At 41.5% G+C, this 14,053-nt stretch overlaps 1 protein-coding gene across 1 annotated transcript; it reads right to left on the bottom strand.

Annotated features, from left to right (window-relative positions):
* Nucleotides 1–666: 666 nt before the first annotated feature.
* Nucleotides 667–13,445, bottom strand: LOC128620116 (BCL2/adenovirus E1B 19 kDa protein-interacting protein 3-like). The gene is made up of 6 exons (XM_053644795.1): nucleotides 13,197–13,445; nucleotides 6,897–7,116; nucleotides 6,292–6,361; nucleotides 4,911–5,005; nucleotides 4,562–4,711; nucleotides 667–4,372 (listed from the first exon to the last, which is right to left on the bottom strand). Exons 1-6 carry the CDS (start codon nucleotides 13,246–13,248, stop codon nucleotides 4,324–4,326), a joined length of 636 nt encoding a protein of 211 aa, XP_053500770.1. The 5' UTR covers nucleotides 13,249–13,445; the 3' UTR covers nucleotides 667–4,323.
* Nucleotides 13,446–14,053: the final 608 nt, after the last annotated feature.

Here is a 14,053-nt window from a genome sequence, read left to right as displayed (position 1 = left end):
CCCAGACACTGTTCCATCATGAAGGTGTCCCTGTGCAACAAAGCCAGCCCCATGATAGCTCCATGGTGTGTGACTGGAAGAACTCGAGGTGTCCTGAACTCAACCCTACTGAACACCTTCGGGATGAACTGGAACTGGAGCCTCCTCAAGTCAACATCAGCGCCTGACCTCGACCTCACTAACGCTCTTGTGGAACGTCTGAATGAACACAAATCCCCACGGCCACGCCCTCAAATCTAGCGTTAATCCTTCCTGGAAGAGTGGAGCGCATTATAACAGCAAAAGTGTGACTAAATCTGGAGGAAAAAAAAAAACACACATTAGTGTCTCAGTCAGGTGTCCAAAAACTTTTGCCTATACTGTGTAGTGTATATATTTTCAATTTCAATATTAGGGCTTGTTTTATATAGATTCATCGTATAAAATTCGGAATAAATCCATTTCAGTTCCAGGTACCGTATATGATAAAACCTTAACACTGAATTTTAATTTTATTTGACTTTTTTTTTTAAGGTAAGGAGTTGCAGACTTTTATTTATTTATTTATTTATTTATTTATTTATTAATTATTTTTAGAAAACAATGTGCATACTAAAGTAATAACTACCCCAACCCCACCCTCTCAAAATAAATAAATCAATCAATAAAAACAAACAAACAAACATGATTTCTTCTTTAAATTTAATGTCAAAACGATCCGAATTGTCCACGGACAGGGGTAATCTGTGAAAGAGGTTTCTCCACGCCCCAAAGCAACTCGCTGTAAGCTTTAGCTCGGCCACAATCTAAACAATCCGACAAATTCAACTCATTATCTCTAGCTACAAAAGCGGTAAAAAAGAAAGACAAAAAAAAAAAAAAAAAACAAGAAAAGAAAGAATCCCATCAACGGAAAGTAACAGGAACGTGGCGGTGCACACGGGGGCGTGAGCACTTACGCGAAATGGTGAAGGAGAGACCGAGTGATGAGGAGGTCTTATAGGAGGAATAAAACAAAACGGAGGACAATTGTGAAAAACGTCACAATGTTGCTTTAAGACACAATGTGTCGATCACGCAAACTATCTGAAAACGTGGCTACGTGCACTCAGAGGTTCTGAAAGGGTTTTTTTTTTAATCGAAGGAACATTATGGATCCTTAAAGAAGCTTTGAAGAACCCTAAACATGTACGAGGACTATGCTGAAATAAAAGTGAAATAGTTACAGAAATTACAGATGATAACGAGTCTTTATTGGTCACAGCAGAGTGAAATTCTTTTCTTCGTATACCCCAGCATGTCAGGAAGTTGGGGTCAGAGATGATACAGCGCCCCCCCTGGAGCAGAGAGGGTTAAGGGCCTTGCTTAAGGGCCCAACAGTGGCAGCTTGGCAGTGCTGGGGCTTGAACCCCCGACCTTCTGATCAGTAACCCCTGATACGAGTAAACTATCTACAGTACCTGAGAGCATGCTCCAAGACTTACTCGTTATTATGATCGACGACTGAAGGCTATGGAGGAAATACAGTCATCCTTGTACTGCTGCCCCATATCATGCCTGATATGGCATTTGATCGGATTGGAAGTGTAAATCTTGCCAAGCTGCGAGCTGAAGTGTGATCCGTACTCGCTTTAAACGTTCCGGTTTTTAGCTCACGTTTTGAATGAATCATTGTATATTCAGTAATCACGCTCCGCGAGACAGAGGAAGCGTTACTTACTAACTAACTGAATAGTTTCAGTCGAGAAATGCTGTTCGTCTGAGGAGAAATACGTTTCCGTTCCAGACCAAAAGACGGTCCATGATCAAACATTTCATTTTAACGTGGGACTGTATTATCATTCTAGTACAATTTCATCTCTAGTCTTTGGGGCGGAGCCTAGAGGGCGGAGTCGTATTAAATGCAGCTCAATTACAAGGCTGCTTTCACAAAAAGCGCTGACCAGAGTCTTCAGTTCTTATACGTTCAAATGCGTCACGCACGCCGTCGCCAGGACAACGCGCTTACCCGTCCTAGCTAGAATCAGCTAATTTTAGAATTTAGCTAACTAAAGCTATTCTCGGTAATGCGGATGAAATAGAAGACCGGTGTATCCTCTGGGGACGAGGAGCTTGTTTGTCGTCGTGCGGCGGAAAATGAAGAGAATTTGACCCGACTTGACTGTCTGCTACTACGGTTTCTCTCTGCCGTCTTTGTGATTGTCGTCATGATCTGCGTAAAACCCCTTATTGAACATCCAGAAATATTTACTAATCTAAAAAAAAAATCCTGAATCCTAGACTGGTACTCAAAATATCCCTTTGATATTTTTTTTTTAATTCAAACACTAACTGTAATAGGAAAACTCTTAGTACTGGATTATAACGGTCTGGATAAAGACACAAGCGTGCGATCTGGGACACGACGCTAGTTCGTTTATTCAGGTGCGGACCGCGTCACGTGGCGTTATACCTCAGGATACGTGCGGCAGCCGTCTCGCGTACACATACGCGTATTATACATCAGCCTTAACCGGACGTCGTGACATAAAGACAGTTAGTTCCAACCACGCGATCTGATTGGCTGAAACACATTCACGTTATATCTGATAAGGGCGTGGTTTACTCACTGGATTACTCCAGGGTTACTCCAAGATCATTCAAATTACTCACCATGGAAACAAAAATAATAATTTAATAAAAAAAACCCCCAATGGCTTATATCTTGAGCCCTGGTTCTAAAAGAGGGGTCTGAAGCGTAGACAGGGGGTCTGCACTTTTATTTTTTGTTTTATTATAAGTAGTGGACATGACAATCCACAAGTATGAAAGTTACTGCATCTGTAAATAACGTCGACTCTGATCTAATGACAATCTGATTAAAAATGGGTTCTATGGGTGGGAAGAAAAAAAATATATATATTAAAATAAATAAAAATAATAATCTGTACTCTGTATATGTATTTATTTTTAAATAACAAGGTCAAGAACCCTTGATTTAGACCCTTTTGTCTGCTTGATGTCAGGAACCCTGAAGGCCGAGTGTAAGGACTGGTCTGGAAAAGATATTTTTCCCCCTCACGATATCTTTAATCTTTAACGCTGAAGAACCGAATAACGAAACGTACGGATTAGCCGCTAATTTGCAGTCTCGACAAAATGTGTAGGGTTTTTTTCCCCACCCAAATAACACTACTTCACTGCTTCATTGCGACAAGCCACTTGCAAGTGGAGCTAGGTTTTGGAGCACAAGAAATGTCCGATAACGGAGAAGAGAAATGAAAACGGAAAGCGACAAAGAAAAAAAAAAAAAAAACAGTGAAGCGACACAAACACAACGGACACGACCGCAGACTTCGTCCCACTCCGATCTACTCGCACACAAATTTAAATACATCACGCGGTAACATTTACACACTTCACATGTAACAGGTCTCGCCCACGCCCAACATCTGGGTCTCACACACACGTACGGTCTTTTCCGGAAAAAAAAAATGCTCCGAATTGGAATAATAAAATTAAAAGGCCGCATCATAACGAATAAGTCGCATTCATTTCAATGTTTCATTTTGGACTGCATTTAAAAGCGGCACTTAGGTAGGCGCCCCCTACTGGTGCGGGGTCTAGTTTCGTTTCTGTCTCAGTAGTGTTGCTGGTTCGTGAGATTTTGTGCTGGTTTGATCAGGATAATTAAGGACATCGTTAATTACCAGAATTGCTGGATTAGCATGTGTGTGTGTGTGTGTGTATTATAATGAAAAATAAAAACGCAGAAGCGATAATGGTTTCACTCACTGCGCTGCGAAAGGAGTCCAGAGAATACACCGAGTTTAAAATGGTTTTTTTGTTTTTGTTTTTTTTTAAACGGCTAAATAAATCCAAAATACCTCAACGAGCTATAAAGCAATATCTACGAGACCTGCAAGCTGATGTACTTACTTTAATTGACCCCCGATTTAAAAATGATTATTATTAGTATTATTTTTTTACGGGTTTCGTGAGTGGAATATTTTAAGGTTCGGTGTTCGGTTTAAACTCTGCCCCCTCTGTATCCACGTCCACAACACTGAACACACGACACAACTGTAATCACAACTCCTGACAATACAGAATAGAGGGAAAGGAGGGGGAGGGGAGAGGATATAGAGCGTTTAACTTCCTCCTGGTCTCTTATGGCACTTTCCAGGCCGAGCGATGCAGAAATGGATTGTACCGATATAAAAGGAGAGAGGAGAACGGTGACTAAAAGTAAGTGATTATGGGGCGAGCGGGGGGGGGGGGGGGGGGGCTACGTTTCTTGTACAAAATGCGACATTCTCTCAAATCCACACGAGCCACGGCTGAGGAGCGTCTTCACGTCGACGCTTAAAATGAGCTGGCAGGGGGTGTCGTCAACCTCTTCCCGATGTACACCCTGTCAGAGAGAGAGAGAGAGAGCGAGAGAGAGAGCAACAAATGATCATCACAAACGACCGACATCTAGTTTTCCGAATTGCTCCAATATCCAGATGTTTCCCCTGTTACTGTTGTTGGTTGAACGTACAGGTGTACAGGTGTTCCTAATAAAGTGGACGGCGTGTCTGCGTATAATTTAAGTGCTCACCCGAGCCCCAGGACCAGTAAGTGTGAGAGCAGCAGCGAGGGGAGGAACACTCGGAGGAACTCGGCAGAGAAGATCCCTCCTTTCTTCATGGCTCCAGTTTTACGCATGCTGAGCGTGACGGCTCTCCGAGGGTGTCGGAAATGGAACTCCCTGCCACAGACACGCAACAAAACAAAACAAAAAAACAGTTTGTTTTTAGTCATTGTACGACATTAAAGCGATAAATCAACTGCACTTTTTAGATATAGATTTTTAGACATGTAATAAAAAAGGGAATTTTAATAATATTTTAATAAATAAATAAATAAATAAATAATTCTTTAAAAAAAAAAAAAGCAGAGTCACACACTTGGGAGGAACATTCTCAGGTCTGCTGGACCAGTCGGCCACCCAGTCCGAGTCCTTCATCAGAATTTCATCATCCCTCAGCTTCTCCAGTGCCTCCTACACACACACACACACACACACACACACACACACACAATTACAGATAATTCACACAAAACTAGATCACAGCTTTCTAAAATTATTCTATATGCTGTTTTTATTATAACTCTGGCGCATCTACAGATTTACAATGCACGTTATTCACTTTATATAAAATAATAATAATAATAATAATAATAATAATAATAATAATGTCTGTAATAATAATATCGGCTCCAATCCTGTCAGGTAACGATACCGAATAATGCCATAAATTGCATCATATCTGCAAATTGATATACACAACCGGTTAAAAGTTTGGAGAATGAAATGTTTCTCATGATCTTAAAAATCTTTTGACCTGAAGGTGTGTGATTAAATGTTCGAAATCGGTGTCGTAGAGAGCAATATCATCGTGCTGACGTATTCATTTCTTTCATTATTAAAAAATTTTTTTGTCTAATTTATTTACAAAAAAAAAAAAATTTTGTCTAATTTATTTACAAAAAAAATTTTTTGTCTAATTTATTTACAAAAAAAAAAAATTTGTCTAATTTATTTACAAAAAAAAAATTTTTGTCTAATTTATTTACAAAAAAAAAATTTTGTCTAATTTATTTACAAAAAAAAAGTTTTTTGGGTTTTTTTTTTTTTTTTTTTTTTTTTTTTTTTTTTTTTTTTTTATACGGACGACTCGGTGGGAAATATTTTCCGAAAAGCAGCTGATAAGAGTCCGGCGTCGGTGTGAACTCGTTTAATACTGTTTAAAAATCATCTCAGGGAAATTCCTCAAGAAATCTGTTGAGAAAATGCCAAGAATACATTTCTGGAAATTCTCGGCGAAGAGGGCGTCGACTTTGAAGATGCTAAAATATGAAATTATTCTGATTTATTTAGGATTTTACATAATTCCCATAGTTCCATTTGTGTTACTCCAGAGTTTTGATGACTTTATTATTATTATTCTAAAATGCGGAAAATAAAAATAAAGACCGAGTGTGTTTAAACCTTTGACCGGTAGCGTAGCAATTTTTTTACGAAAGCTTTTTTTTGCTACTCATTTTACACAACGTTCTCTCCGTCAGTGTTACTCTTACCATGTTCTGGACAATCTGCTAAATTTGTGCTGGTTGGGTTTTTTTGTGTGATTGTTGCAGCCAAAAACGCGAGTTTGAGTTTTTTGTGCGTATATTCGCAGAAAACAATACATTTTTATACCTGTTTGCTGGTAAACGAGACCTTTTTAGCTGTACTCATGGTCGACGCACGTGAATCGGAGAGAGGGAAATTCGGTCTAAGAGTACCTGGGTTTCTCCTCTGTCCACGTCGAAGCTGATCTGACCTTCATCCTGAGGACTGCGGGGACGTTGTGGACTGCGGGACGGAAACAACCGGGTTAATTTCGGAATTTCAGAGTACAAAAGGTGTCTGGCGTTCCACGTTTTCAGCACCTCATCCAAGTATTATTAATAATGCACTACATCTGTGAAAATGTGAACACATTGTTGTACCGGCTATCCCCAGTGGCTTGCTTTTCTCCCGTACACAGCTCTCTGGTCTTCATGTTGGTTTATCCTTTTTAACAACAAATACAGTCTTCACAGGTTAAACCCAGGGCTCAAACCAAGAGTAGATGTTCAGAGCTATTAATTATTTAAACTATCAGTCGAACAGGACACACCTGGGCAGCACGAAACCCCTATACACGTGTTCCAATATATTTGATCAAACGAAAGGCACCATTTAAGTTTTAAGTTGTTTAGCACGTCTATATTTAAATATGAGGAAATGAAAGCTAATGCGACTGCTTTTTCAGAGAGGGATATATGTGATGCTAATTCAAAATGGTCAATGCAGATAATCTGTTGTTGTTGTTGTTGTTTTCCCGAGCCCAGAACTGTTCCGCTACCTGTCGCAGGAGGAGTTGCTGCGGCTGGACTCGTGCTGTGCGTCCAGCAGGATCTTCTCCATGTCTCCGTTATGGATGGAGGATGAAGAAGGTACGTGTTCCAGCCCCCCGACTATCCCGTCATCCTCTTCAACAACCTGGGTCAAACCGGACGTGCCCAGGGAGGCGGACTGCGACGTCTCGGGGGAGTTCTTGTTCATCTCGAGCTCCACCCATGAGCCTGAGGACGGGAAAACGTGGAAAAACATCAGAACTGAAAGCAAAGAAACGTCGCGAACATCCTACACGGTACCGGGAAATAAACACGGACCAACGAAGGGCCATCGTTAGGATCTCAAAAGCGTGACAGAGTCCAGTTACTGAGTTTTATTTCTCCTTATTATTTAATAATGTCTGCAAAACAAGTTAGTTCCTGTTTTCCTGACACTGGAGACTCCTTCCTTAAACTTCACCATATCGACAATTATGCATCTTCACATCTCTTTGTTAAATAGCAACACGTTTTTACTCCGTGAATGAGCGGTTAATATACACGCTGGCTTGGAGAAGAAAAATCGAAACAAATATCTTTTGTTATGCATTTCACTTGTGCGACTTCCTTCCTCGTGAGTTCAGCAGAAGCTCGCACGCCAGCGCTGGGTTATTTTTAGACGTTGATTTCAACACTGTTTGCAAACCCGTGTTGTAACACTGATGTCAGTCCGCAGGCAGATATTTGTCTTCTTTTGTTCAGCTCCAGCTGTTAAAACTCACCTGCTGATTTAAGTGCTTAATCACTCCTGCACTAAAGGGATTGGGGCTGCACCAAGAAGGATTCTCGCTTACGATGCGTGGACCAGTACTTCTTTAAAGAAACGATCCGTATATACCCGAAAAGGGTACGGAGACAGACAGACACAAAGATGAACAGAGAGAGTTGGACAGAGACAGATGGAGATGGACAAACATAGCCGGAGACAAAGATGGACAGAGGCAAGGATGGACAGAGATAGAGGCAAAGATAGATGGAGACAGAGATGGACCGAGACAAAGACCAAGATGGACAGAGACAAAGACCAACATGGACAGAAACAGAGACAAAGATGGACAGAGAGAGACGGACAGAGACAAAGACCAACATGGACAGAGACCGAGATGGACAGAGATAAAGATGGTCAGAGACCGAGATGGACAGAGACAAAGACGAACATGGACAGAGACCGAGATGGACAGAGACAAAGACGAACATGGACAGAGACCGAGATGGACAGAGACAAAGATGGACAGACACCGAGATGGACAGAGACAAAGACCGAGATGGACAGACACCGAGATGGACAGAGACAAAGACCGAGATGGACAGAGAGAAAGATGGACAGAGAGAAAGACGAAGACGGATAGAGTCACAGATAGAGACAGATACGAACAGAGACAAAAATGGACGGAGACAGAAAGAGACGGACGGGGACAGGAGGATTTCCCATAAGCCCTGTGTTGGCTGAGCTGAACTCTATTTACAGCGTGGTGAAAGGAAGTTAAATGCCTCTCACTGCCTCCCTCTATAAACTCTCTGACATCTGAACCAAAGCCTTACGTGAGCCCAGTCAGGAACACACAACCCCCCTCTGGCTCCCCCACCCCTCCACCCCTCCACCCCTCCATCCCCCCCCCCCCCCCCCCCCCCCCCGGCTCCCTCCTCCACACACACACACTGTTGATTATCTGAGACACAACTGCAGCAATAAATCCAGTGTTCCTGGTGATTAAGAAATAAGCAGGAAAAACAATCACATGACTTCCTTTAACCAAGTAAACATGTGGGGGTCATGTGACTCCAGGGTGTGTTGACTTTGCTCTGGAACTGAGATCTGATGAGCTAAGCAGGAAGCTCGTATCCTCACACACTCTCACACACTCCGATTGGAAGGCTGAACACTCTGATATGGGATGTTACACTGATTTACATAGCGATGCAGCAGAACCTGATAGCGGCTGAGTCATAACATCCTGAAAAAAGACACAACAGTAATGTTGTGAATAATCAAACCTCTGTCCATCAAACCACAATCTGCATCAGGTTTCTGAAAGACAAAAATGCTCACCCACTACACACTGCTTACTTAATCATGGAACAACGTGTGGACGCAATTCCAGTGGCAGACACAAGCAACAGGGCAATAAGAGACAAATCAAACCAAGATTTTCCCAGACGAACGGAGACGGAGACAGAGACCCAGACGAACAGAGACAGAGACCCAGACGAACAGAGAGGAGACAGAGACCCAGACAAACAGAGACAGAGACCCAGACGAACAGAGACGGAGACAGAGACCCAGACGAACAGAGACAGAGACCCAGACGAACAGAGACAGAGACCCAGATGAACAGAGACGGAGACTCTCATAAACGGAGACTTTCGGAAACGCCGAAGACCCCGTTTTAGTTTGAAATCTCCGGGCTCATGTTTCAGGGTAAAACAGACCAGAACGTTTTGAAAACGAAGGCGTGGCTTCGCTCACATTCGCTCCCTGATTGGTTCTTCTGGATCACTGCGTATCCTTCCCTGATTCGTCAAGCCCCTACCACATGACCGTTACGCTACCTTAATCATATACACAACAACACGGAGACTGAACCGCGAGCTTTGCTGGCTTTCTCGTCATTCTTAGCCACCGTTGTGCGGTTCCACTCTGTATTATATAACACTGCAGCTGCTACACGCGCAAGAGGCGAGCTACGATTAGAGCGATCGCCAACAAATCTCATTTCGAGCGGCGTAAGCCCTACACGGAATCCCGGTTTGGACTAGCAACCGACTTCCTGTTTACACTCGTATGCGCATGCCCAGTCAGTTCACGACTGGTCACGTGACATGCTTTTACGGTCGTGTAGCATGGACGGAGATCGTTTCTGAAACGCGGCGGAAACGCCAGCGTGGGCGAGGAACGTTTTCATTTTAGAACGAAAAGGCACCAGTGTAAACAGGGCCTCGGGTTGCCTTGGTTTTATATTGTACTGCGTTTGAAGATATAAAACTATTTAGTATGAGAAGTACACAAAAACAGAAGAAATCAAGATGGCGCAAATACTTTTTCACAGCACGAAGTAATAATACTCGTGTATATTATTATTATTATTATTATTAACCATGTGCTACTGTGTGACGTAAGCCTTGTGTACGTTTTCCTGACATGAGAAAACATGATGATGATGATGACGATGATGAAGTGATGAATACACTGGCGCAGATGTTCGAACGCTTTGAGCAGAGAAAATGTCAGCCATGTGGACATCCGACAACCGATTACATCTAAAATGTGCTGTTTCAGGGGTTTGTGTTGTTTCTTACAGCACATTACTGTAAAAGCACCTCAAAACCCCACCATCTGCTCACCTAATAATAATAATACACCCCCTCCAATCTCCATCAACCTGAAATGGTGGAAATGCTCATTTCCCTTTTTGTTTGTTTGTTTGTACGCCATTGGTTCTGGACGATTACATCGTCTACCGCGATATCTTCAAAATCGCCAGCTTGGGAAAAGGAAATCAATATCAAGTCTGCTCGAAACAAAGCAGACTGCAAACTGTGCTCTGTGAAAATATCGACAGGAGGAACTCCGACGTCTTCTTTACAACACAAGTCACCTGATAAACCGCTTTTATGGTGTTTACGCGGGTTAAAAACGGCCGAACCTGAGGGCGTGGAGAACTGTCGGCCAGTGAGGTCGTTAAAAAACACAAACGCTGGCACTGAAGAGAAAAGAGGCTCTGAAGTGCTGGAAACTCGAGCGCGCGGTTAGGTAAGAGGGCTGAGCACTGGAGCGCAGCCTAATCCTCTTCCACAGGGCACGTAACGCATGTACACAGAGAGAGAGCGAGAGAGAGAGAGACAGACAGAAAGAGACAGACAGGATAATTCCAAAACTGTGAGTCCTGCATCCCGGGTCGTACGTGTGGCTCTATTTCTGGAAGCGAGTGGAATAAAACCGAATCTCGGTTAAACTAAACACTTCGGGGAAAGAAAATAAAAACACATGATTAACGTCTCACGGGAATGATGAAACTCTGCGCGCTTTTCCGAGCACAGCGGCGTCTTTATTCTGCACGAAGATGCGAATTTTACTGCGAAACTCTGATACCTTTTTCTCTCCTCTCAACTATCTCAATTATGGTGTTTAAAAAATCAAAAAAAAATCGTTGACATTTATGGTATTTTGGCAGACGCTCTAATCCAGAGCGATTTACGTACATCTCATTTATACATCTGAGCAGCTGAGGGTTAAGGGCCTCGCTCAGGGGCCCAGTGGTGGCAGCTCGCTGGTGCTGGGATTTGAACTCATGACCTTCTGATCAGACGTCTAATGTCTTAAGCACTGAGCTGCCAGTGCCACTGAGTAGGAGGGGCATACGCTCTCTCACCTGCCAATCACAGCGTCACTAGCCAACCACGGGTATCTGTGAGGTCGTGTATGCAGAAGAGGGCGGATAGCACGGATTATTATTATTATTATCATCTATTAAATATGACATGAAAAAATCCTGACAAACGTGTAAAGAGACAATAGTACAGTGTATGTTGGATGGAGGAAAGGCGTACGGTGATACGGTGATAATTTCAGCTTTATGATGGAAGATAATGTCAAAATCGAAATAGATTTAAATGATTACAATTTCAAAAATAGATGTACTTTTTTTTTTATGTCATCTTACATTTTTTATTAAAAGAATCTGAGGAAAAAAAACTGTCATGGCTTATTATTATTATTATTATTATTTAAGCACACAGCAAGGCCGAGGCGTGACAGATTTCCATTTCTCGGAGAACGTTCGGCACGTCCCGCACGTTTAAAGCTTTCCAGCTCTGGAGCCAGAGCGATCTACAAACCTCGCGTCTCTCCGACGCCAGGTTTGTGCTCAGCTAGCGGGAGCATGACGACTGGCTCTCCGCCTCGCGCTAAACGCTTCCAGGTCTTACTGTATACCAGCTGTATTAGGACTCGGACACAGAATTCATTCACGTCAACATAATAAAATAAGGATAATTACGTCTCTACGATTACAAACATACACCGGGATTTCATTACAACTTTATTATTATTATTGTGTTATACAGTACGTCTAAATATGAAGAGTGTTCAGTAGTTTTTGTTTTTTGCCCCCCCTTTAGACGTCTCTAAAGATTACAGACGGCGATGTTTCTGGTTTTCAGACAAAACAAGATCGTATGTGGACTATTCTGTCCTCGATTACGTGCAAACAAATACACACACGTGGTAAGGGCAAGACGACAATATGATATCAATATTGTGATGAATTATGCCACGATATAAATCGAAATATAGTGTATTATAGAAATATTTTCAGAACATCACGATGACATTTTTTTCCTCATATCATACACACACAACCGTGTATTTTTTCCCTCTCTCTTACTTCTTTACATTCTTTTTTTTTTTGGTCTTGTAATTTCATTTGCAATATTGTTGCACTATTTTTCCCCCCCCCCTTAAATGTAGCTCAAGTGACATTTTACAATTTACACTGCAAAAACATTTGAGAATTTGTTGCAGATCACTAATATACACATACTACAATGCCTACTACTGTATATTATGTAGTACACCTGTATGCTTACAGGCGAAATCTCGCGAGACAACACGAGATTTTGACTGAAAATCTAGATGTCGCGATATCAACACGTTTTAAATTAGAAAGATGAAACTACTGATGGAAGCAGCTGCTGTAAAGATTTTAAAAGCCTTTCAGACCTGAAAAGTAACTGTAATTTATATATATATTTAGAAATAATGCGAAAATAGAGCTGACATTATGTTTACTAAAGGAATATATCTCATTTTATATAAAGCTGGCTAAATTGGAAATTAGGCTTTTCTCAAGCACTGGGATTTTTATTTGTTTATTAATTATACTAATAAAAAAGGTTTCAAAACTATAAAGGTTTTTTTTTCATGTAGAGTATAAATCTTCATGTTTTCAGTCGTCTTGTTGACATGAAGCTCAGCAGAGCCACGTCACAGCGTTCACCGTCATGATTCGTTCGGAGACTGTCAATCTTTCCTATTGTCCCGCCTCGTTAACACTCCGCGCATTATTATTGGTCACGACAGGTGTCAATCATGTCGGGACCGCTATAGGGAATGCTTGGGTTAAGTTGTTTTGAACTCAGCAAACGTCGTTTTGTACATTAAGCGACGCTTGAAAAGTCCTAAAAAACACAAAGTGTGGTACGATAAAGTCTTATCTTTCGCACTACCTGGATGACGGGGTAATACGAGTCAAACAGGCGACGGTACATACCGTTTAATCCCGACTCTCCTGTGTTTCGTGTAGCAGCAGCGTCCGACATCATGTCTCTGAAAGGAAGGCTCGGGTAAAACTGCCAGCGAACACGCGCGCGCGCACGCACGCACGCTGTGTTCCTATTGGAGGATTTGTGTATATGATGATCCCTGCGAAAATAAGGATATAAACGTGTCTTTCTAAAAATAATAATAATAAATAAATGTGATGTATATACTTGGGTGATACTTAGTCTATAAGTATTTTTTTAAAACGTAATTTGTCAATTCACGACATGTCAACATTTCAATATGGGAAGTCCAAATAGTTGAATTCGTGAGCTCACTGTTGCTAGGCAACTGAAAATATATGGTCCGAGGTAGCACGTAGCTGTTCCAAGTCTTTATAATAAGAAAACAAACAAACATTGTAAAGACCGAATAACAATGGAAATTGGGCAAAACAATCAGAAAGATCAACTTTTACCTCAGACGTCTTAGCAAATTGCTAATAAAATACTCAGTATGAGTAAAATTGTGGTTTGATTCCATATGGAGTGAATTAAGTCGTTAATAGAAACACTGGCCTTACACCTATCAAGAGGTTTACCAGTCCATTGCCTTTTCTACAAATTAATCAATAAAAAAAAACCATATGAATCGATATGAAAGAAACTACTATTGTACAACTCATGAATATGTGCTTGTAGACCTGTGCTAAGCATGGACACCAATGTTATGCTAGCTAATGACTGAGGCAAACAATTCAGCTAGCTAGCATGACCTTATGACCTTATATAAAGTGACAACTAAGCTAGAAATAAGACAAAACTGTTGGTAATATCAATGTTTATCTATAATACCTTGGTGAATTGC

Source organism: Ictalurus furcatus, chromosome 16, assembly GCF_023375685.1.
Source record: "Ictalurus furcatus strain D&B chromosome 16, Billie_1.0, whole genome shotgun sequence".
NCBI classification, from domain to species: Eukaryota; Metazoa; Chordata; class Actinopteri; order Siluriformes; family Ictaluridae; genus Ictalurus; species Ictalurus furcatus.
This window is presented reverse-complemented; position numbering and strand designations above follow the sequence as displayed.

Bases quoted from the DNA above. Each gene is read 5' to 3' on its own strand.
- LOC128620116 (XM_053644795.1), bottom strand. From the start codon at position 13,248: ATGATGTCGGACGCTGCTGCTACACGAAACACAGGAGAGTCGGGATTA. The intron at 7,117-13,196 runs GTATGTACCGTC...TCCCGTCCTCAG, and splicing joins AGGAGAGTCGGGATTAAACG to GCTCATGGGTGGAGCTCGAG. The intron at 4,373-4,561 runs GTGAGCACTTAA...TCTCTCTGACAG, and splicing joins TTACTGGTCCTGGGGCTCGG to GGTGTACATCGGGAAGAGGT.